The 24,646-nt window shown below is 42.3% G+C and overlaps 1 protein-coding gene across 2 annotated transcripts; it reads right to left on the bottom strand.

The window, feature by feature from the left end:
* Positions 1-11,971: 11,971 nt before the first annotated feature.
* ZFP37 (ZFP37 zinc finger protein) lies at positions 11,972-22,874 on the bottom strand. 2 transcript variants are annotated; one of them, XM_066256490.1, is made up of 4 exons: positions 22,560-22,874; positions 19,507-19,633; positions 19,066-19,197; positions 11,972-14,580 (listed from the first exon to the last, which is right to left on the bottom strand). In XM_066256490.1, exons 1-4 carry the CDS (start codon positions 22,590-22,592, stop codon positions 13,031-13,033), a joined length of 1,842 nt encoding a protein of 613 aa, XP_066112587.1. In that variant the 5' UTR covers positions 22,593-22,874; the 3' UTR covers positions 11,972-13,030. The 2 variants fall into 2 exon arrangements, with proteins under 2 accessions (XP_066112587.1, XP_066112586.1); XM_066256489.1 differs by having other exon boundaries at positions 11,972-14,577; positions 22,560-22,696.
* Positions 22,875-24,646: the final 1,772 nt, after the last annotated feature.

Raw genomic sequence — 24,646 nt, 5'->3', positions numbered from 1 at the left:
AACAATTTACTATAGTTAAATCTATCTTTTTATTTATACTTTGGTTGCTCTGCTACCGCCCACCATGAAAGCTGGAACGCCCCCTAGTGGGCGGTAGGGACCAGGTTGACTCCCAGTGGTCTAACCTATAGGATCTGATGCTATCTCCAGGCATGTAGTGTCAAAATTGAGTTGAATTGTACAACATCCAGCTGGTGTTGAAGAATTGCTTGGAGGAATGGGGGAATAAACACATTAGAATTGAGTACAGAATTATAGGTACATAACCCAGTAGTCTCCAAACATTTTAAATTGGAGACTGTGATACTATAATATAAGAAGAAATATATATATTTTTTGGTCTTCATCCCTGGCTCCTGGTCAGAGTTCCTAAAACTTTTGTAATTTCCTGAGCAATAAAGATGCTTGGGGCATCTTTTTTCCTAATATTTGGTCTTTGATTTTAGTTGCTGACACACAGCTCCTAAAATCCTTGGAACTTCCTGGGTGTTAGGAGTATCTTTTGTTCTATTGAGGTGATTCTTGACGAGATATTTTTCAGTTAAAAAAAAACAAAAGCATGCACACCAGTAATAAACACCTTTAAAAAGAAAACACAAATTATCAATAAGCACTTCAATACTGAGATATTATGGTCATTAAAAATCTATATAAGTAGCCTGACCAGGCAGTGGCACAGTTAATAGAGCATTAGACTAGGATGCGGAGGACCCAGGTTTGAGACCCCGAGGTCGTCAATTTGAGCACAGGTTCATCTGGCTTGAGCAAAAAAAAATTTACCAGCTTAGACCCAAGGTCGCTGGCTCGAGCAAGGGGTTACTCAGTCTGCTGAAGGCCCACAGTCAAGGCACATATGAGAAAGCAATTAATGAACAACTAAGGTTTTGCAACCAAAAAACTGACGATTGATGCTTCTCATTTCTCTCCGTTCCTGTCTGTCCCTATCTATCCCTCTCTCTGTCCCTGTAAAAAAAAAAAAAATCTATGTAAGTAGAAGGTCTCATCTTTTCACTCCAATCCCAGTGGATCACTTGCACTGCTAAGGAATGTATGCTCTGCACTATGAAAACTACTATACTGAAGTTATATGCTACACAGTGAGTATAACAAGTAGAACCTTATAGATAAAAATTAAATAATATATACCTTCAAGCAAAAACATTCAAAACCATATGACAATCACAGCCACTAAGATGCAGGCTAGCAGGATTTAGCTGAGTGACAGATCAACAGAGGTGAGCAAATTCACTTGATCTCCACTATCCACCAGTGTGCTCACTTGCTGCTACACACTTTGAGGATTTCAACCTATTGCACTTTAAAGAAAATTTTTCTAATTACTTTCATTATTGGTTAAAAACAGCAAATTAAATTGATATTATTATTACCTTTAATGACATGAATCCCTGAACCAATTTCACAAACTTCTGGGGTTGAGAAATGCTGTTCCAAAATTACCAAGGCAGACTGTCTAACAGCTATATACTTGAACCTCGTGATTTTCCTGCTTGGAATTGAATTCTGCCTCCTTATTATGCCCTGTACTTATTTTAAGAAATCATGTAAGAAACAGCTGTGGAGAAACCTATTACAGAATTTCTCATGGGTTAGTAATTATTAGGGAGACTGACAACTACATCATATGAATGCAAACCCTTCAAGAGAATAACTTCAAACCTGAAGGCCAAAAAAAAATCTTTACTTCCCTCAAGAAATGAGCACAGTTAATGTATAATGCAAACTATATAATCGCAGATGATATGCTCAACTTTAATTACTTATAAAAGATTCTATAGCTTTTATGATTATGTTCCAAGTTTCCTTGGTCTAGATCTTTTATTTTATTTTCCCTGGTCTCTATTTATACTTTTTCCCATTTAATTGGATTAATTTCTAAAAACTGCCTCAAATACAGTGCGGGAAAATGGGGTATAAACAACACACTTAGCTGAGACTTAGTTATTCTATGTTGCCCTTCAGAAGGGCCAGATATCTGTAAAGACAGAGCTGGGATGAGCATGGAGGAGATAAAATGAAGAGAGCCTTCAGAGCTTGAGAGTCTGGGCCTGCCCTGGGATTCCCAGAATCACAAGCCCGGAAATTCCTATCATCAGCCACATAAAAGACTACCTTTTGCCTGACCAGGTGGTGGCGCAGTGGATAGAGCATCAGACTGGGATGCGGAAGGACCCAGGTTCGAGACCCTGAGGTTGCCAGGTTGAGTGAGGGCTCATCTGGTTTAAGCAAAGCTCACCAGCTTGGACCCAAGGTCGCTGGCTCCAGCAAGGAGTTACTTAGTCTGCTGTAGCCCCACGGTCAAGGCACATATGAGAAAGCAATCAATGAACAACTAAGGTGTCGCAGCGAAAAACTGATGATTGATGCTTCTCATCTCTCTCCATTTCTGTCTGTCTATCCCTCTGACTCTCTAAAAAAAAAAAAAAAAAAAAAAAAAAAAAAAAAAAAAAGACTACCTTTTGAAGACTTTCTTTCAAAGGTTCCTTTAAGAGAGATCACAAAGGATTATGTTGTGCTCTGCAGTGGCTCAGTAGATAGAACGTTGGCCTGCTGTATGGACATCCCAGGTTCAATTCCCCGTTAGGACACACAGGAGAAGCAACCATCTCCTTCTCTTTCCCTTCCGTTCCCCCTTCTCTTGCAGCCAGTGGCTCGACTGGTTCGAGCACCTACCTGGGACGCTGAGGATAACTCCGTTGGAGCACATCAGCCTCAGAAGCTAAAAAGAGCTTGGTACCGAGCATTGGCCCCAGATGGGGTTTCAGAGTGGATCCAGGTTGGGGCATATGATGGAGTCTGCCTATCTCCCCTCTTCTCACCTAAAAAACAAACAAAACAAAAAAACCAGGATTATGCTGTAATAACATAAACCTATTAACTTACAGTTCTGGGAACATAAAGACATATGTTTTTCCTTTGAGGATGTGAATGTTTATATTCCACTATATGTTTAAAACTTTTCTCCCCTAAAAAAAAGTTTCTCCCCTCAACATCCATTTATGATAGAAAAAAACTCTCAACAAAGTAGATATAGATGGAACATACTTCAACATAATAAAGGCCATATTTGACAAACCCACAGTTAACATACTCAACAGTGGAGAGCTGAAAGCTTCTTCTCTAAGAACAGCAACAACACAAAGATGCCCGCTCTCATCACTTTTATTCAACATAGTCTTAGAAGTCAGAGTTACAGTATTTAGGCAAGAAACAGAAGTAAAAGGCATCTAAATTGGAAAGGAAGAAGTTAAGCTGTCACTATATGCAGATGACCCAAAAGACTCCACCAAAAAACTATAAGTAATAATGTTGCAGGAATCAAGGAGGGTAAGACACCCAGACAAGGAGGAAGAAAGGTTTCTTAGCCGGAGGAGCCGCGTGAACCCAAAAGAGGCAACAAAACACGCGCTTCTTGAGGTTAGATTTCTTACATCTTATACACCTTTACAGCTTTAGCGTTCACATGACAAACGTCTGATTTCTATGACTTCCTTGTCTGCAGACCTACCTGACTTTCGTGTCTCTGGGAGGGGAGGGAGTAAGACAGGAAGCCAGAGGGTCTGTCTTTGACTTATTACTTATTCTTCTCTCTGGTACTGCAAGTTTATTTCAAGGAACTGATAACAAGCAAAGTCCACAGCTGTGGTTTGTTATTTTTCAAACTTTCCAGTCTGCCCTTGCTCCCTCAGTCCTGAACACTGAGGTCAAGGGCTGGAATGTAAGACCCCAGACATTGCAGGCTCCCCCTCTTCTGCATTCTTCTGGTTTCTCCTCCTTCAATAAATGAATTCAGTCAAGTCACAGGTTACAAAAATAATATATAAAATCAGTTGCATTTCTATACACTAATAAGGAACTATCAGAAAGATAAATGAATCCCATTTACAACTGCATCAAAAAGCATAAAAATACTTTACAATGATTTAACCAAGGAGGTTAAAGACCTGTACTCTGAAAACTATAAGATACTTCTGAAAGAAGCTGAAGATGACATAAATAAATGAAAAGATAGACCATGCTCAGGGATTGAAAGAATTCATATTGAAAGAATTCCCTCTTTGTAGTATTTAGCTAGCTACAAGACAGTAGCAGAAACGAGAAACTGTCTGAAGTCTGTTCACCAAATAGATCCAAGGGTGGAAACAGAGCCTCTGGGAAGGACGGGAACTCTCCCCCTGCCCTCACATCCGTACAGGCATACACCAACACAAGAAAACCCAGCACACAATGTATGAATGGAGTGCGGCCTAAATGCTAAGGTGACCAACTTTTCTACAATGAAAAGGAGGACAAAAATAAATTGAAGAAAATAATATCGTAAGTAAAAGAAACATTTATTCATTGCAACAATAATACACTATAATATAATAAATAAATAATATAAACATTTGTAATATTTTATATTGTAATTATGCTTACATGCCTATTAATTTTTAATAATAATTGTAAGAAAAAAGTACTCATTTAGATACAAATACGTCACATCACACGCAATGGATCAACTTTGCATCGACTGAATACGGACATTTACAGATTAGTCTTCCAATACCAAAAAGGAGGCCATGTAGGAGGACATTTTTCCAAGAGGATGGAACTTACAGAAGAAGGACTGTCCTCCCTGAAGGAGGACGACTGGTCACCTTAATGCAAACTCTTCTCATTCAGGGCTGGAGCCCCAATTACTGATCAAGAGCCGCCTGGTCCCCACGCCATCCCACACAGTTTCCTAACTTGCTCTTTGCAAACCCTCCTCACTGACCCAAAATAACCTTAAGAACGGATACCACTCCCTTCCGGGCCCAGCCACTGATGGCTACATGACCCCATCCCGCGACCCTGAGAGACGCAGAACCACTCACAGACACGCCCATCCCCTAGCCCCACAAGTCCCCCGTCAGTGGACCCTCCTCACAGCCCACCACCAACTGCACCATTGAATCCCCAGCTCCGCAGGACGCCAATTACTATCTTGTGCATCTCCATTCAATTACTAACCACAAGAGGACTGGAAATTATGGGCCCCTACTAACGCTTAATCGCGGTGCCGAAGTCCTTACTCCCACAACTGCAGCAAGTGACCAACCTTTTCCGAAGCCGGACTCTTCAACTTCCCGCCTGTTCTCGGGCCCTCAGCTGAGCGCTACGACCCGCCCCCTACTTCGGGGCTGCGAGACTCTTCTAGTCATCGCAGAAGTTGACGCAGCCTCTGCTTCGCCTGAATCGTGAGATTTTGTGGGTTGCCAGTCCGCCTGAGCCGAGGACTAATATGGCTGCGCCTATAAGTGTAATGTTTAGTAAAATGCATGGCGCCATATTTCGACTAGTGCTGCTGCCATACAACAAAGAATTCTAAAGAGCAAAGGAGGTGGAGCTGTTGAAAAAGGGTAGAGCTGGCCGGTGGCGCAGAAGGTAGAGCGTGGACCCAGGTTGAACCCCCGAGCTCGCTGGTTTGATCTTGAGCATGGGATCATAGTCATGAGACCCTGTGGTCTCTGTCTTGAGCAAGGGGTTACTGTATCCTCTGGTCATATGAAAAAGCAAATCAATGGACAACAATTGAATGCTCTCTCAATTCATCTCTCTCCCTTCCTTCCTGTCTCCTGTCTCTCTCTCTCTCTCTCTCTCTCTCTCAAAAAAAAAAAAAAAAAAGTGTAGGGGAACAATGACATAAACTAGGAAATAATTCCAGGTATCTGACATCAGGGAACCAATTCAGATATGTAGAAAATGAATAAGCAGAGAAAATTGCAAAGCAAAGATAGGAAAGTGGAGTCAGGAAGCAGAGGAAGCCCTCCTGTTGAGCAGATGAGAATGTGTCTCAGCCTAAATCAGTTGACCCACGTGCCGCATTTTCCCAATCTGTAGTAATAATGACAATAAACGTTTATTGAGCACTTACTGTATGTTTATCAAGAAAATAAAGTTTTTAAATAAATGTATTGGTTTGAAATAAATGTACTAGTTTATGTATAGCATTCTTTTCTAATATTTTATTTTAAAATTCTTTAAACTATAATCATCTTTGACATCAGTCTCTAATAAATAGAGTCATTTGTAAGGTCATCAAACACTGTTTTTCAGATGTGAGATAATGCATTTTTGATTTTTGAAAAGTGCTGTCTGGAAATTTTACTCAAGTCTCAAGTTTCATTTCCATAGTTTTAGCACAGTTGATTTTTTTTTTCATTTGTCTTGTAGGAATAGCTGTAGTCCTAATCATTTACTGTATTTTTGTATTAAATTATTAAAATATTATTGGTTAGTAATATTATCAAGGTTTCAAGTGTACAATTCTAGAATACATTATCTATATATTACATTGTGTGTTTACCACCCAAAGTCAGGTCTCCTTTCATCACCATCTGTTTGACCTCCGGTGCAGAAGTCAGGATGGAGCAATCTTCTCCCTGGAAGAGGGTAAGTCAGCATGCTTTTTATTTGGTGAACTCCAGCCAATAATCCTGGAAAATAAAATTCAAATGTTCTCCCCTGGGAATGCTTTCCCTGGTTGGACGGTGTTGGGCAGATAAAATATATTATGCTCACTTTGTTAAAGATGGCGCTGTCCACATGGAAGCCGTTGCCCAGGTGATGTTAATATGTGTTGGGGGCAGGCTGTGGGCAGGCAGGATCCTTGTAGCCTGGGGCTTCGTTTTAGGACTAAGCCTTTCCCACCCTTTTTGATGTGGGGTGGTACAATCCCATCATGCCTCAGAGAAGTGACTTTGTATTAGAGACTTCCCTATTTTGTATATTGGATTAAAGGTTTGGATTTCTACACTATAAAATGGGGACAGAATGGGAGCTTGCTCTCTTGGTTCCTGAGATTAATATTAGAGGAGAGAGCAGAAAGGAGAGCAGAGAAAGGCCATGTGGAGGAGGCCAGGAGAAGCAGCCAAGATGGTGGAGTGTTGAGTGAGAAGCCAGTTTGTGCAGAGTTTGTGCAGGGAGAAGGAAGGAGATGGGGAACAGAGGTGAATAAGTCTGGTGAGCTAGAAACCTTTGATTCTATGAAACTCGGATAAGTCAGTAGCTTTGTGAGCACTGAATGTGAGTGGGTTTTCGAGCCCAGTGTGTGTTTTTTACTTGCCCGCCGAGTGCAAGCTAGGATTAAAGATGATGGCCCATCAGTTTTTGGCTCCGTTGTTTCTTTACCGACTATCCGAACCTGCATGGGCCAGGCGGCTGTGATGGTGGCCATGGCTACTGGCTTTACAGGCAGGAAGACTCGGCCCCTGCTGAAAACACATCAGATAGAAGCAGAGAGGAAGTGTTTGGGGGTATACTCTGAAGGGTAATTCAGACCCCCTAGAGTCTCCTTTCAATGTGATCTTGAACTTGGTCTCTGGTCTTGGGCCAGCCACTTTCCCTTAGTTCTCTAATCTGTAGAGTAGAAGAAGGCTGTGAAATACTTGTTTGGGTATTTCAGTGTTTACTGACATAAGCAAAAAGCACTTTATATTCCACACAGTTTTTATTTAATAATACCATCTTGTGTTATTACTATTAAACAAGGAGGCCATTAGACTGAGGTGGTTCCAATCCCTTAGCAGCCTTCATAAGCAAACCACAACCCATGCCTGTAAATGCTTCAAGGTTAAGAAATCAAAACCTAAGCACTACCAATCTCACAACCACTGACACTCCCAAATAAGGGAACTGTTTAAGCAATAGCCGATCAAATAATTGCTTTGCTTCTGGGTTTTCTCTGTAAAACTCTTGCCCCACCTGTCAGTGGGGCACTTCTAACCACATTTAGTGCTGCCCAATTCAAATCAAGTTTAGCTCAAATAAACTCTTAAAGCTTTTACTATGCCTCAGTTTATCTTTTAACATTACTGCAGAAAATCTAGCCCTAACTAATGCCTAAACACACTATGGAGTAACTCTGAAGATTCACTAGCTCCTTAAAACCAGATACTGTGGACTTAATGCTTCTGGAATATCCTCCCCAACCATATGCCAGGAAAATACTATTCATGCTTCAAAGCTGGGCTCCAACATCCTCTTCTCTCAAGTTTTTCTTGTTTGTTTTTGTCTTTTGTTTTTTCCCAGAGTTTCCAAGCATCTGTTCCTTTTTATGGGTACAACAATATATGCCTTAACCTATCACAGCTGTCACTGCTTGGGACTGGGATTTCAGTGTTTGTGGCCATTCTCCCCTTTGGTCTGGCAGCTACTCATGGCTAGAGTATGTCATATCAGCTTATTTCTCTGCCTGTTTTGTTAGATATATATTTATGTCTTCTGACTCTTCCTCCACTCATTCCTTCAGTCACACACATTTACTACTGCCATGTCTGGTAATGCAAGGGAGGAGCTCAGAGTCTGACAGTGACAATGCAGTGTGATCAGTGCTGTGACTGGGGCATGATGGTGCTGACTGGGCACGGCAGGAGGTGGCTAACTGTCAGGGACTGGGTGGCACTGGTGGGGGCATGAGAAGGGCCTCTCAGGAAGGCTTAGTGATACAGGTGTTCTGGGGGTTTGGGGACCCAAAAGTCCACATAGAAAAGAATTCAGATATGAGCCAGCATAGAGTTTTAAGTAAAACAGAGCTGATTAGTGAAGCAGTGAGACAGAAAGTGGGCTATTCCACAGAGTAGCCCCTCCCTATTGGGATTTATGTCTTTTATTGAGGCTTGTTTAAGCAAGGGGTAAGGCATTCAATAAGGGGGAAGAATATTCAAGACTTTTCCAGGAAAGGGATGGAGACTTCTAGGAAGAGCCCCTTGGGCCATTTTGTGTCCTTATATGGGTTTGCTATTTCTGATCATGGTGGTGTGTGGTATGTTGCTTAGTATGGTAATGTATTACAGTGAGCGTGTAATGAGGCTAGGGGTCACCATAAGGTGAAATCCATCACCTTCTTGGATCAAGCTGGTCTTCCACTGGTTCTAAGCCATAAATCCATTTGGGGTTGGTCTACTACAGGGGTCCCCAAACTTTTCACACAGGGGGCCAGTTCACTGTCCCTCAGACAGTTGGAGGACCAGACTATAAAAAAAAACTATGAGCAAATCCCTATGCACACTGCACATATCTTATTTTAAAGTAAAAAAAACAAAATGGGAACAAATACAATATTTAAATTAAAGAACAAGTAAATTTAAATCAACAAACTGACCAGTATTTCAACGGGAACTATGCTCCTCTCACTGACCACCAATGAAAGAGGTGCCCCTTCCGGAAGTGCGGCAAGGGCCGGATAAATGGCCTCAGGGGGCCTCATGCGGCCCGCAGGCCGTAGTTTGGGGACCCCTGGTCTACTATCTCCTTGACAGTCCCTTTAGCTCTTATTGGTTACAGCCGTTTTGCTACATACCTTATCTCAATGGTTGGCAAACCCCGGCTCACAAGCCACACGTGGCTCTTTGGCCCCTTGAGTGTGGCTCTTCCACAAAATACCATGTGCAGGCGCAAAGGCCAGCTTAGGAGTACCCTAATTAAGTTAATAACAATGTACCTACCTATATAGTTTAAGTTTAAAATATTTGACTCTCAAAAGAAATTTCAATCGTTGTACTGTTGATATTTGGCTCTGTTGACTAATGAGTTTGCCAACCACTGCTCTATCTCATTACAACACAATTTTAAAAAGTGAGTCTTGGAAGAGGAGCAGGAATTTATCAGGAAAACAAGGTGAAGAAGGGAAGTCTCAACAGAACAGTAAGTTCTCACAGACTTTAGAGCGGACTGAGCCACCTCCACATCTGTTCAATTAGGGTTTCCTCCCTTGGGAATGCACGCACATTCCTGTTTGGGGAGGGAGGGAGGGACTTCTTTACCAAAGATTAGGGGAGTCTCATTTGCTTTGTAAGTTCCTACCTTAATATTTCTTTTATATGTGTAATATAATTCAGGGGTTCACATTCTACAGCCCTTGGGAAACTCCTGCCTGCTGTCTGTTTTCATCAAGTTTTATTGAAACACAGCCATGCTCGTTCATTTACATATTGTCTCTGGCTGCTTTTGTGCCATAACAGCAGATTTAGTCACCTCAGTGTGTCGATGTTCTTTAACTGTTCACTTCCAATAATTTTTAGATATTATTTCCTCATTCACTAATACTTTTAACTTGTACTGCACTGGATAGCTTTCGGCATTCATTTCTGCTGCTTAGGCATACCTGTATTCCTATTTCAGGTGGGGCACTATTATGAGTTCTCCGAGAAGTGTGGGAAACTTAATCTAACCATCATCTAAAACTGTCCTATCCTTCTTAAAAGTGCAGATTTTTGACAGCTCTGGACAGTGATGGTCATCCTATGCATACTGCTAGACTTCCATTTGGTAATAAATTACTAATGGAAATGAAATTACTTTCACATTGTATTTTCATTCCCCTGAGAGTAAGTTCCTTTGTAAAGAGAGTATAATATAGGAGATCTTTCAATACATGTACACACATATGTATAATTCCATTCTCAATATTTATACCTTTTAATCCTCTAAAATGAGGAGCTCAGAAAGGCAGGCACTTGATGGGGAAGTATTCACAAAGATGGCATTTAATCACATATTTGTTGAGAGCCCATCATTATGCTAGACTAGTATCTAGGTGAAGTACAGTGTCCATAAAGTCATGGTGCACTTTTGACCGGTCACAGGAAAGCAATAAAAGACGATAGAAATGTGAAATCTGCACCCAATAAAAGGAAAACTCTCCCAGTTTCATACCTATTCAGTGCAGTTTGATGTGGGCTCACGCAGATTTTTTAGGGCTCCTTAGGTAGCTATCCCGTATAGCCTCTACAGACTCGTCACTGACTGATGGCCTACCAGAACAGGGTTTCTCCACCAAACTGCTGGTTTCCTTCAACTGCTTATCCCACCGAGTAATGTTACTTCTATGTGGTGATGCTTCTTATAAATGCGCCGATATTCACGTTGCACTTTGGTTACGGATTCGAATTTACCGAGCCACAGAACACACTGAACTTTCCTCTGTACCGTCCACATTGCAACTGACATGGCCGTGGGCTGCTCCGCTGTATACACGGTGTTACATCATCATCTGCGCATGCACACATGCTGCCACATTATCCTACAGAAACTGGGAGGTTTTTCCTTTATTTGGTGCAGATTTCACATTTCTATCGTCTTTTGTTGCTTTCCTATGACCGGTCAAAAGTGCACTATGACTTTACGGACACACTGTATATACTGAGCAGTACTGACCATGACAGGTCTTGCTTACTTGGCTCATATGTTTATTTGGAGGAACACAAGTGATAATGTAGAGAAGGTGCTGTGAAAAATGTAAAAGATGAATACATGTCAAATATCACTATATTACAAAACTGGTTTTGTTCTCATGTCACTGTTTTCAGTGTAACAAGTAAATTTTAAAATAGTACAACTGTATTTTTTTATCTATGACTCGTGAGTAAAAAAGTTCTAGGTGTGCAGTGCAAAGTGGGTTTCCTATGTGAACCCATATTGATTCATAGTCCCTTCTGGAATGCATGCTTAAGAATGATTCTGAGCCCTGGCCAGGTGGCTTAGTGATAAAGCGTTACCCCAGTACATTGAGGTCATGGGTTTGATCCCTGGTCAGGGCACATATGAGAAGCAACCAATGAGTGCACAACTAAATGGAACAACTAAGTGGAACATTGAGTTAATGCTCCTCACTCTCTCTTCCCCTCTTTCTCTCTGACTCCTTACCCTCTCTCAAATCAATGGGAAAAATTATTTTTTAAAAATAATGATTCACTAAGAGAGAGTGCAGTGATTGGCTACTGGGCAAAAACAGGGAGCTGTGCTGTTTGTTACAATACATGATACCCAAGATAGAGGTGTTGTATTTAAGTTCTTCGAATAAAGTAAAATGGAGTGATTGTTCAGAAAATCACTTTCATTCAGCTATAATCACAGATCATCTTCAGCCTTTTAAAAAATGGCAAGTAGAAGAAACAGTGCCAAGTTATGGTCATAATTTATTATTTTAATGAAAGAACATGCTTAATAGAAGTCCTTGTGAATTCAATATCAAATTTAATACCATATTCTTACACATAGATCATTTACAATAATCTCAATATCATTCATGAATAGGCACAGAAACTTACTTTATCAAACAACATCATGGAGTGGGCTCATTGAAAATTTTAATTAGCATTGATTTATGCATATTAAAAGGATTTTAATTGTGGAAATAATACATGTATCTGATAAAAAAGTTAAAATTGTATACAATAAAAAGGAGGCCTCTCTCCCAGCCCAGACTCCACTCCTGTAATACTGTATCCAATGGCAACCACTATTAACTTTTATCTGTATTTTTCAAACCAAGTCTATTCACATACAAATGTGTGTGTGTGTGTGTGTGTGTGTGTGTGTGTGTACATTCAGAGACAGGCAAACACACACACCCTACTGTACACAAGTGGGAACAGCAACAACACTGTTCAGCAACCTGCTATTTTCACTTAACAATGTATCCTGAACATCATTTTCTACCAGCACCTGTGTATCCTCAGCTGCTTTCTTTCATATACTCTTAATTTTGTGTTAACATTTTTTATATAAATAATATAAGTTATTTTTTTTATAATGCAGAAGGTAACAAAGACAGTAAGAGCTGGATGATAATATCAAAGATGAGTCTCATACCAATAGCCACAGATATTTATACCTGGCAATAAATTCTGTTCTCATATGTGGTGTTTAAGTACACAATACTCAAGCAGCTCAGAAAGTTTCAGCATATGTAATTTGTTTCTCTAGTGCTTTCCTTATTGAACTTATTAACAATTTTAAAAACTTTATATTTCAATCTGAACATATAGGCCATTTACAATAATTGAATATTTTTAAAACAGTATTTTCTATAAAAGATTTAGTATCAAGTTTAAACTCTTGACTGCCTCTATGTGAAGATTCATTTCAAATTCTCTTATATGAGGTTTGACCTCTTGTTAAAGGTATTCTAACATCCTTTAACTTCAGAAGACTTCTAAGGTGAAACAGAACCTTCAACTCAGTTCAAAGATTTCCCACATTTATTTCACTCATGAGCATTCTCTTCTGAATGAGTTTTCACATGTTTGGTAAGGGATGCATTTTGTTTGAAGGCTTTCCCACATTCATTACATTCATAGGGTTTCTCTCCAGTGTGGGATCTCTGGTGTATGACAAGTTGTGACTTTGCATTGAAGGCCTTCCCACATTCATTACATTCATAGGGCTTCTCCCCAGTATGAGTTCTCTGATGTACAATGAGGTGTGACTTTTGGCTAAAGGCTTTCCCACATTCGTTACATTCATAGGGTTTCTCCCCAGTATGAACTCTCTGATGTTGAGTAAGGCCTTCGATTTGTTTGAAGGCCTTCCCACACTGATTACATTCAAAGGGACTTTCACCCCTATGCGTTCTCATGTGGTAAGTAAGAGATGAGCTATGTCCAAAGGCTTTTCCACATTCATCACATTTATAGGGTTTCTCCTTCGTATGAGTTCTTTGATGTATAGTGAGATGTGACTTCTTGCTGAATGCTTTCCCACATTCATTACATTCAAAAGGTTTCTCACCTGTATGAATTCTCATGTGTTTAGTAAGGGATGAGCTATACTTAAAGGCCCTTCCGCATTCATTACATTCATATGGTATTTCACCTGTATGAGTTCTCACATGTTCAGTAAGAGATGAGTTATACCTAAAGGATTTTCCACATTCCTTACATTCATAGGGCTTCTCACCTGTATGAGATCTCACATGTTGAATAAGATTCGAGCTATGTCTGAAGGTTTTCCCACATTCAGTACATTGATAGGGCTTTTCCCCAGTATGAACTCTCAGATGGTCAGTGAGGGCATGTTTATGACCATGGGCTTTGCCACACTGTTTACACTCATACGGTTTTTCTCCAGTGTGAGTTCTCTGATGTACAACGAGGTGTGACTTTTGGCTAAAGGCTATCCCACATTCATTACATTCATATGGTTTTTCCCCAGTGTGAATTCTCTGATGGTCGACAAGTCCTTGTTTATGGCTGAGAACTTTTCCACACTGATCACATTCATAAGGTTTCACTTTAGCTTGAGTTGTGTCACGCTTAGTAGGAGATGAGCTCTGGGTGGCTGACTTTTCATGTTTCTCTCCACTTTTAACTTTGTCCCATTTAGTATGGGATGAGCCATGACAAACTAATTTCTCATGTTTCTTGCCAATTTGGGTTTTGTCATGTCTCTTTGATGAGCTATGGTTAGATAATTTTTGTTTCTTTCCAGTTTGATTTTTGTCTCTCTTTGCATCAGATAAACTGTGGCTAAATGATTTCCTATGCTCTTTAGCTACATCAGGGTTCTTTTTTGCATAGTTTTTTATGTGACCAGGTAAGTGTAAATTCTGTTTCAAACTTTTTCCCTGTGAATTATATTTACGAAGCATCTTTTGGGAAGAAACTTGTGTTGTACTCACATATTTCCCACCTAATGAACTATCTTCATAACCTTTTTTCTTAGTCAGAGTTTTTTTCTTGAATGCAGCTTCCTTAAGGAGTTTGTTTTGAGATTCCTGGTGATTCTCTAGCTGGTCATCATCTTGCTGGGCTTCTTCTAAAATGGAATTCAGTGAGACATTCTTATGAATCTTTGCATTTTCATATATAAGAATACAGTTTACAAAGAAAGCCCTGTTGTGGGGTTGAATCCTTTCTCAAGCCTACTATCCCAAAGTGTATAAAATATCAAGCACAAACGTCCCTATTCTCTTGGACTTGAAGGGGAAAGTGCTTTAGTAAAAACAGTAAAAGAAAATTAACAAGAGTGATTAGAAAAAGTTTTGACTCTTTATAAATGTGACCTCACAACCTGGGATGGAAGATGAAATAAACACAAGCAGCGGTGAATAGGAAATAGATGAAATTGAAAGAGCTTGTGATTGGAGCTGAGACTTGTTGAGGCCTCTCCTCAGCCCATGCTGCCCAGCTTTAGTAACTGCCAGTTCGCCCATAGCATTTGACTTCCACAGCCTCTACTATATTAATCCAGCTTTCCGTGGTCGCAGTTGGAAACACATCTGGCTCAAGCCCAGATGTCTAGTAAAAGTCTTCCTCGTAAAAATCGAGACTCTAGTTAGTCTCCACTGGGTTCTTAGATTTAAAAAAACTATATAAAACAGTACAATAAGTCCATATTTCCCCTATGTAAACAGAAAATTCATCAGTACACAGGATGAAGCATACAGGTACAGAAAAGCAGAGGTGCAAAACCACATGTCTTCAAAGAGACCATCTGCATAACCTGAGAGCTGCCATTTCAGCTACATACATGGAAAAGTGGGAAAGCTTCAGGGTGGAAATTAAACAGACTCAAAGAGAGAAGCAGATAGAAGAGACCCCATGACTTCAAAAAGAAATAAAAAGTGGATTGCTGTCTTGGTGGTAAAGAAACATTCCATAGAAAAAGTGAAAATTGGGCTCAAACAGAAAAGAGTTATGGCATTTGAATATACATCCAGGAAATAATATTACTTTTATGGAGAACTCCTCAGAGATTAGTTCCCATGGGATAGAAGATCAGATTGTGTAAGTGTAGATGAAGTGGTGATACAGATGGAGTAGGGAGAATCAGAATTGCTCGCTGCTTTTCCATTTAGGAAATTTTAAGTGATGCAAGCATCCTAAGAGAAACAGTGTATCAAGAACCTTTACGTAGCGTGGCAAAGGCTGCATCTTCCAATGCCCGAAGATGCTGAGATGTTGGGGAGAAGAGAGGCAAATTTTATTCAGGGGTGGGGGGGATCAAAACTCAAGCCTTTTCCCTTGAGGTATACCGATATAACAGCCTCTACTAATGATGGTTTGGGCTGGTCCTAACTGACACTGACTAGCAGGAACTACAAGGGAAATGTACCAAGAGGGAAGGGAGAGGAATCGGAACTTGTAAACTGGTATAATAGAGTAATACTAAGGGGAGAGTTGGGTGTGGCAGAGCATGTATTTAAATCTATAAGCTTGTCCTGAATGTGAGACTGTAACTAAGACATGCATTTTAAGCTAAAATGACTATAACTTCAGAAACTGAAGAATGGAGCTCATTAGACCCAGAAAATAATTGGAGGAAATAGAACAGTACTTTGAAGAACCTCCAAGTACTACTATATAAGAACCTGAACCAAGAGGACAGTCACAGCAGCAATGACAGAAATGTATTCAATGACTCAGGATTATTTTTTAGTTGTAACACCACATATCATTGAGAAAAGTAAAGATCACCAAAATTAGAGCCATTAGTGAATGGATCAAAAACTTCATGAGGTCTCATTTGTTATTTAAAAGACTGGTCCCTTTGGTTTCAGGAAATTCAAGGACTCTTGGAAAATTCAGGGTCAGAGAAAACTTAAAAAGATATTGTGGACATTCTGCTAATTTAGGGACTGTAATGGCATAATTAATAACAATATTTTAATGTTTGGTGGTAACACCTAAGAATTGAAGCAATTTAGTTATGTGATAATATAGATGACTGATATCAGTGAGAATAAAGGGGGAAGGCCCCAGGAGCTGAGGAGAGAATAGTAAGAGAGAAGGCAGACAGCAAAGATTCATAGAAATTCTATGGCAGACATGCCTAAAATCAAGGTGACCAGTCATCCTCCTTTAGGGAGGACAGTCCTTCTTTGGTAAGTTCCGTCCTCCCTCAAAAAGTGTCCTCCTACATGTCCTCCTTTTTGGTATTGGAAGACTAATCTGTAAATGTCCGTATTCGATTGATGCAGAGTCGATCCATTGCATGTGATATGATGTATTTGTATCTAAATGAGTACTCTTTTCTTATAATTATTATTAAAAATTAATAGGCATGTAAGCAAATTACAATATAAAATATTACAAATGTTTTTATTATGCATTTATCATATTATAGCATATTATTGTTGCAATGAATAAAATGTTTCTTTTATTTATGATATTGTCTTCTTCAATTGATTTTTGTCCTCCTTTTCATTGTAAAAAAGTTGGTCACCTTACTAAAATCAGCCTGGAGCCTGATAAAAATATGGAAAGTGAAAGAAAGATCTAATTTAAAAAGAAAGACAAAGCTTTCGATTTTGGCACTCATTTTGAGGGACCTATCTTATAAGCAAGTAAAGTATGAATCCAACAAAAAGGAGTTGAAGATTTACCTGGACAAGATAAATTTACCTTGGAAGTCATAAGTGTAGAAAAAAAAGCTTGTATTTGCCAAAGGATTATTCCTTGGAGGGAAATACCATAGAAAAAAGAAGAGATAGTTGAAGACATACCTTAGGGCAGGGGTCCCCAAACTACGGCCCAACGCCCGCATGCGGCCCCCTGAGGCCATTTATCCACCCCGCCGCACTTTCGGAAGGGGCACCTCTTTCATTGGTGGTCAGTGAGAGGAGCATAGTTCCCATTGAAATACTGGTCACTTGGTTGATTTAAATTTACTTGTTCTTTATTTTAAATATTGTATTTGTTCCCGTTTTGTTTTTTTACTATAAAATAAGATATGTGCAGTGTGCATAGGGATTTGTTCATAGTTTTTTTTATAGTCCGGCCCTCCAATGGTCTGAGGGACAGTGAACTGGCCCCCTGTGTAAAACGTTTGGAGACCCCTGCCTTAGGGGCAACTCAGCAAAGTGAGAAGGAAGAGGAACTGGGGAAAGAATGGTCAAGAGGCACTCAGGTAAAATCAGATTCAAGTGGTGTAATTCAAGCTAGGTAGGCACCAATTCCAGGCTGGTCAGAACTATTAGGCTACGCACTAGAAGGTAAGCAGTAGTCACTTTAAAGTCAGAAATTTACATAGAGATGTGCAATCTGTGGCATTTGACTGCAAAGGTTAAGGAAAAAATGTAAATGACGATGCACTGCAGACCACAAATCTAGAACACTTCACAGTGAAAGGTGGAAAATGGAAAGTAACTAGGGTCAGGAGCATCATGCCAGAGACTGGAAAAGAGGACAGATCCAAGAGTGTCTGAATATATTAAGAGAGAAATTTCATATCATGGGATATCATGAGTGTTAGTGGAGGAAGGAAGAAAAAAAATATATTAGAGAAAAGGAGAATAATTTTTTTTTCATTTTTCCATTGATTTAAGGAGGGAGAGAGAAAGAGAGAAAAGCATCAACTTGTTGCTCCACTTAGTTGTTCCATTTAGTCGTGCAGTCATTGGTTGCTTCTCGCATGTGCCCTGACTGGAGATGAAACACGTGACCTCGATGTGATGGGAACACACTCGATCCACGGAGAGACCCGGCCAGGGCTAAAACAATGATAATTTTTAAAAGCCCTGCTTTAAATAAAGTAAGCAGAAATGAGTTTCAGAGAACAGCAAAGTGGTGTTACTGCTTCTTCTGAAAACTGAACAGTGGAGAACATGGCTGAGGAAAGACACTCTATGGAAGGATCCGAGGGGCTGGTATGAAAGGTTTAGAGCTCTGGTCTTCACTGTTTTTACTACCACAGCCTGAGTGATGTAGTGGACTGTATTATTGTTCCCTGAGGAAGGATTACACCTGCAGGTCCCATGGCAAGGCCAGCTGAACCCTCCCTGTGGAAGGATTATGCATTCCTACCTGCTGAATTCAGGCGTGGTCAGGGGATCTGCTCTAATGAATTAACCAATAAAATGTGAGCAGAAAAAGATAAATACCACTTCCCATCAGTGATTTTTAATAGTCATACTGTGGTTCACTCACTCTTCTTTCCCTCTGCCACGAGACCAGAATTTGCCAAGCAGGGACTGCTCTTTCAACAAAGGTTCACAAAATCATGTGAGAGGCTGCAGCCTGAGCAAGAAATAAATCTGTCTTGTTGTAATCCATTAAGATTGTGGGGTCATTCCTTAATGAAACATAACTTAGCCTAAACTGAGAGCCTATATGAGAACCATTCACATGGACAGGTTTGTAGAAAGAGGAAATATTAGAAACTCCAAAGTTTAAAAGTCTTTGTAGTCTGAAAATCCTCTTCCTGGTTAAGAAAGAAGGATCTGGGATCTTTAAGAAGAATTTAAGAATAAATTATTCTTTGAATAATTCCAAAGTTACCACTAAGAAATTAGGAACTTACTTCCACTGGTTCCTATTTTCTTCAATCTTGCTAGTTCACTCGAACCACGCTGTCTGGGTCTTTTCCCCTTCCCCAATGGCTCTTCCCCTTTTTCCAACTTAGAGATCATGTCTGGTTTGGCAGCTTGATACCCTGTTCATGAGAAATGGCAGACACTGAATATTAGAACAACAAACATCCCAGAAAGCAAGCCCTGATATTTGAGCTTCAGATCCCCTAAAGGATAAGTATATGGACGCTGAGATTTCACAGTGCAGATGGCCACATACTCCATCAGAGTAGACCTTGGTTTTGGAGGCAAGAGCACAAGTATCCTGCCTAGCACCCAAAAGGGATTAAAATTCCTTGACTCAAAAATCAAGGCCGAACATATCAAGTTTGATAAGTTGAGAGAAGGTATCACAGTGGACATATTTGGAATTACGAAGGAATTGTCCTTACCCACAGAGGCCAGGTTACTGTAGTTCTCCAGCATCACATCCTTGTACAGGCTCCTCTGAGCAGGATCTAGCTGCTCCCATTCCTTCTGGGTAAAGGCCATAGTCACGTCTTTGAATGTTACCGATCCCTGGAATAGCATATTCTTGTTCAGTCTAATGTTACCCATGTCAGTGAGAGATTTAGACAGATAATAATGACTTGCTCTTTCTTTTACTATTCACTGTTGATCATGATGTTATATAGAATTACCTATTCTCTACCCAGTTTTGCATTTTTTTCTTTTTTCTTTTTCTTATTAAGTGAGAGGTGGGGAGGTGGGGAGGCAGAGAGACAGACTCCTGCATGTGCCCTGACAGGGATCCACTGGGTAAGCCCCCTACCTGGCGCTGCTCTGCCCCTCTGGGGTGCTTCTCTATTGCTTGGCAACCAAGCTATTTCAGTACCTGAGGCCATGGAGCCATCCTCAGTACCCAGGATCAACTTGCTCAAACCATTCGAGTCATGGCTGGGGGGGGGGGGGGGGGTGAAGCAGATGGCTGCTTCTCCTGTGTACCCTGACTGGGCATTGAACCCAGGACTTCCACATGCCAAGCCAATGCTCTACCGCTGAGTCAACTGGCCAGGGTTGCATTTTTTTCTTGAGAAACAAAAACCATATTAAGAAATATCCCTATTATGGACTGAATGTTTGTTTCTCCTCCAAATTCATGTTGAAATCCCATCCTCCAATATGATGGTATTAGGAGATAGAGCCTTTGGGAAGTAATTAGAATTAGATGAGGTCATATGGGTAGAATCTGTATGAATGGGATTAATGCCCTTATAAGACTCACAAGAGAGCTTGCTTCCTCTCTCTGCTCTTTCAGTCAGTAAGGATACAAGAAGTCTGTAATCTGGAAGAGGTTTCATATCTCAAATGTGCATCCAATACTGTCAGTGTCCTAGTCCTCTTTCCAAGGTGATTATGCCAAATGTTCTCTTCTTTCTCTTTGAAATCCCCACCATCTATTCCTTTTCCTCTCTCAGCTGATGAATTTGCCTTATACTTCAAAGAGAAAAGAAATGCAAATAGACAAGAACTACCTTACCTTGTCACCACCAATTCCACTATCCTGTTTCCAAATGCATATAATGTCTTCATTTTTGTTAAAAATGGGAGAACTGTCCCTTCTCGCACCTAAGACCAGTTTGTCCACTTATGCTCTGAATCCCATCCTCAACTTACTTGTTAAGGATTTACCCCTGCAGTTAACCTCGTTCTCTTTTGTACTGTTTTTCCCTTTCTACTGGATCATTCCAATTGATATAGAAAGTTGCCTTAATATCATTCATCAGAAGAAAATCCCTTAATCTCATGTCCCATCCAATGTCAATTTCTTTGCTTCCTTTACCAGCAAAACTCCTAGTGTTATCTATACTTGCTGTTTCTACATCATTACCTCCCATTCTTTCAACTCATCCCAACAGGATTTTACGACTCCACTAAAAGAGCTTTACTCAATCAAAAAAACCATTGAGCTACATCTTGCCAAAGCCAAATTCTCTCAAAATAACCACTGAGTTACATCTTGCTAAAGCCAAATTCTCTGTAGTCATACTTCTGGGACTCACAAGAGCATAAGACACAACTGATGACCCCCATTGTCTTTAAAAGCTTTCTTCTCTGTTCTTCTTTGATACCACCCACGTTCACAGTTTTCCACACACACACCCCTTGGCTTCGTTGTTTTGTTTTGTTTGTTTTGTTTCCTACTGGACCTCTAAATGTCAGAGTGACTCAGAGCTCTGTTATTGGCCCTCTTTTCTTCTTGCCTTCTCTCCCGAGGTTGTCTCATCCAATTCTATGGCTTTCAATACCATTTTTATGCTGATGCCTTTCAAACATGGATTTCCTATTCCAGACCTCTCCTAAACTCTAGATCAGGGGTCCCCAAACTAAGGCCTGCAGGCTGCATGCGGCCCCCTGAGGCCATTTATCCTGCCCCTGCGGCACTTCCAGAAGGGGCACCTCTTTCATTGGTGGTCAGTAAGAGGAGCACATTGACCATCTCATTAGCCAAAAGCAGGCCCATAGTTCCCATTGAAATACTGGTCAGTTTGTTGATTTAAATTTACTTGTTCTTTATTTTAAATATTGTATTTGTTCCCGTTTTGTTTTTTTACTTTAAAATAAGATATGTGCAGTGTGCATAAGAATTTGTTCAGTTTTTTTTTATAGTCCAGCCCTCCAACGGTCTGAGGGACAGTGAACTGGCCCCCTGTGTAAAAAGTTTGGGGACCTCTGCTCTAGATTCACAAATCTAACAACTACTCAACATCTCTACTTGGACATGTAATGAGCATCTGGACGGGGCCAAAACAGAACCACTGCCATCTAACCTGGTTCCCACATATATCCACCAAATCTGGTCTTCTCAAGCACAACTCTTTCTAAGAATTGCCATCTATCCAGTTCCTCAGGCCAAAAGTCTAGATGGAATTCTTGATTCTTCTCCTCCCCATGCTCCATATCCCTTCATCAGTTAATCCTATCGGCTCACCTCTGTACGTATTCTGAGTGTGATTTTTCATTTCACAACTTCAACCCTTTTCCAAACCATCATCATTCCCTCCCTGTAACTATTACAATAAACCCTGCTAGCCGACCTCCCTGCGCCTCTGCACACCGAAAGGGACAATCCAGTTCCGACCACCGCGACCACAATAATCGCTGGATCCCGCAGACCTCCCCAAACTCCGACAGACCACAGAGCCCCGTTTCTGATCCCCACAGCCTTCCAAAGTGACCTTTCCGTGACTGCCACTGACACAAGCCTCCTCCCCCCATCACTGTCCCCGCAGATCCCTCAAAACAGATCCCTTCAAGGGCAGCACTGTCTGACAGCACGTTCCACGGATCCCTCCAAACGCTAACGCCGGTCCCACAGGCCCTCCAGCATCCACTCCGATTCCCGAAGCCCGCATCTTCGCAGACAACAGTAACGCTCCTATCACCGACCCCCAAGGAAACGGTCTCGGCCCGCCAGACCGCCCCGCCGCCTCCCCGCGCTCACCGCCGCGCTGCCTCCGGGCTCTGGCACAGCCATCTCCGGTGGACAAGCGGCCTCTTCCGCGGCCCTCGCGCTCCTCCTCCGGTCCACGGCCTCCGGCTCTGTCAGGATCCGGTTGCAGTCGGAGGCTGACAAGGCGGCCCAAGCAAGCGCAGCCTCAGCGGGTCCTGCAGCGGCGATGGCGGCGCCCCGGGGTCTGGCCCGCGGGCGCCGCCATCTTGGCCAGGGCTCCGCCGTACACGGAGCCGCGGGGTCTCGGGGTGGGTTGGAGGCGGACAGCCGCAGGGCTGGGTCCTTGGCGCGTCCTGGAGTGGTGAGGTGCGAGCAGGCAGAACCCCGCCTCAATTACTTAGGGTAGAGGGGTTCGCGGTGCCTGACATCCTGCCCCCGGCGCCCGCAGGTTTCACCGGAACGCAGAATTCTGGCTTTTCCCAATCAGCCAGAGCAGCCAGTTGCCCGGAAACCGGAGCCGCAGCGCCCGGCGCCGGCTCCAGACAGCTAGGGTAAGAAGCGGAATTGGAGAAAAAGCCCCATTGGGCAGATGCCGTTGTTTTATAAGGAGAGGAGACTAATCTTGATGATGTCTTTTCTTTTGTGATAAAAGCACAGTGGGGGGGGGGGGGGAGGGAAGCAGCAGGTTAAGTGAACACAATACTCCTCATTGAGAACCTGAATTTGATGGGGGATATTTCATCCAATTACCCAAAGTCAAATCATTTTCCATCATCATATATTTATTTATCCCTCTCTTCTCCCTTCGCCCCCTCCACCAGCAACCACTTTACTTTTATCTATGTCCATGAATCTCAGTTTTATGTCCCACCTACATCTATGTTTCTTTAAATAGGTTTTATTTTTCATATAAAAGAGGAAAACACAGAATGGGGAAAAGTCTTAATCAATGACAGTCGTAGTTATCTGAGCCCCTGGAAGAAAAGCAATCTTTTCCTCTGTAAACCCTCCTTCCGGGTCTCTGCTGGAAATCTGGACCCGTAAGTCCCGCGCTAGAATCCTTCTAGGAGCGGAGGCTGGTCCACGCCCAAAGAGGTTTCTCGGATAGGTGGGTTTCCCGAGAGCTGTGGGGGGAAGCCTGGGACCCTGGCACCGGGAGTTGAGAGCACTGAGTCGGGATTGCCTCTAGGGCAGAAGGGACTGGGCGAGGACACTGGCTGGGTGTTGGACCGCTAACCCATGGCACACCGGGCATGCAGGGCTGCTGGCAGATGAGCCCGGGCGGCGCAGCGAGCCGGGTGTCGAGAACCGCGAGCGCCCAGTGCAGGGTGGCCCCCGTGTGTGCCAGCTGCCAGCTGAGCCAAGCGCGCTGCGAGGCCTCGGGCTCCGTGCCACTGGCGGGCACCCGCACGAAGGCGCCCCCGGGAGCCCGCAGCTCGTCCAGGGCCACCTGCAGCGCACCTACAGCGCACCTACTTGGTTGAATAGCCTGGCCGTCAGGACTGCAAGAGGCGCGCGTGCTTCTGGAGACAAGTGGCGGCGGCGGCGCTTTGGAAAGGCGAGCCTGCACTCTGGGCTGTCCTGGCGACATCCCGCACCGGTGGTCTTTGCCAAACTTCTGGGCAGGGTCCTCCTGTCGTTGAGTTGCGCTGGTGAGTGGGCGAAACCTGCGTGGGAAACAAAACAGAAGAGTTCTGGTGAGTATAAACGGCATGGCCAAAGTCACCAGGCTCCTTCCCAATCCCTACTCTCCCATCTCCCACTCCCCACCAAACCAGGTTGGCGGTCCCTCCCAAGATCTGGTGGTAATGGTTGCCAAGTCCTGGACCTCCGTCGTTCAGCCCTTTAGGGCTTTGGGAGCATCTCACCAGGGTCAGTGCCTGTCCCCTCCCTCCTCTAGGTGCTGGTTGGCCATTCAAGGCAGGTGTCCTCACCCCCACCTCTGCAAAGACACAACCCAGAAACTACCTCCCCCTGTCCTGATATCCTGCTCTGATGGAGACAGGCTTGTCCTTTCTTCTCGCTTGGGTGGGGGATGGTCGCCCCTCACCTTCTCTTCTGGGTGCCCACTTTATTTTTGGTGACTGGGAAGGGAGCCATCAGGGCTTCTCCCTCGCTTGTGCCTGGAGCTCTTAGCC

Source organism: Saccopteryx bilineata, chromosome 2 (assembly GCF_036850765.1).
Source record: "Saccopteryx bilineata isolate mSacBil1 chromosome 2, mSacBil1_pri_phased_curated, whole genome shotgun sequence".
NCBI lineage: Eukaryota > Metazoa > Chordata > Mammalia > Chiroptera > Emballonuridae > Saccopteryx > Saccopteryx bilineata.
The sequence above is the reverse complement of the archived record's forward strand: the minus strand, read 5'-3'. Positions and strand labels throughout refer to the sequence as shown.

Bases quoted from the DNA above. Each gene is read 5' to 3' on its own strand.
- ZFP37 (XM_066256490.1), bottom strand. From the start codon at position 22,592: ATGGCTGTGCCAGAGCCCGGAGGCAGCGCGGCG. The intron at 19,198-19,506 runs GTAAGGACAATT...TCTCATGAACAG, and splicing joins CAGTAACCTGGCCTCTGTGG to GGTATCAAGCTGCCAAACCA. The intron at 14,581-19,065 runs GTAAGTTCCTAA...ATTCCATTTTAG, and splicing joins GAAAATAGGAACCAGTGGAA to AAGAAGCCCAGCAAGATGAT.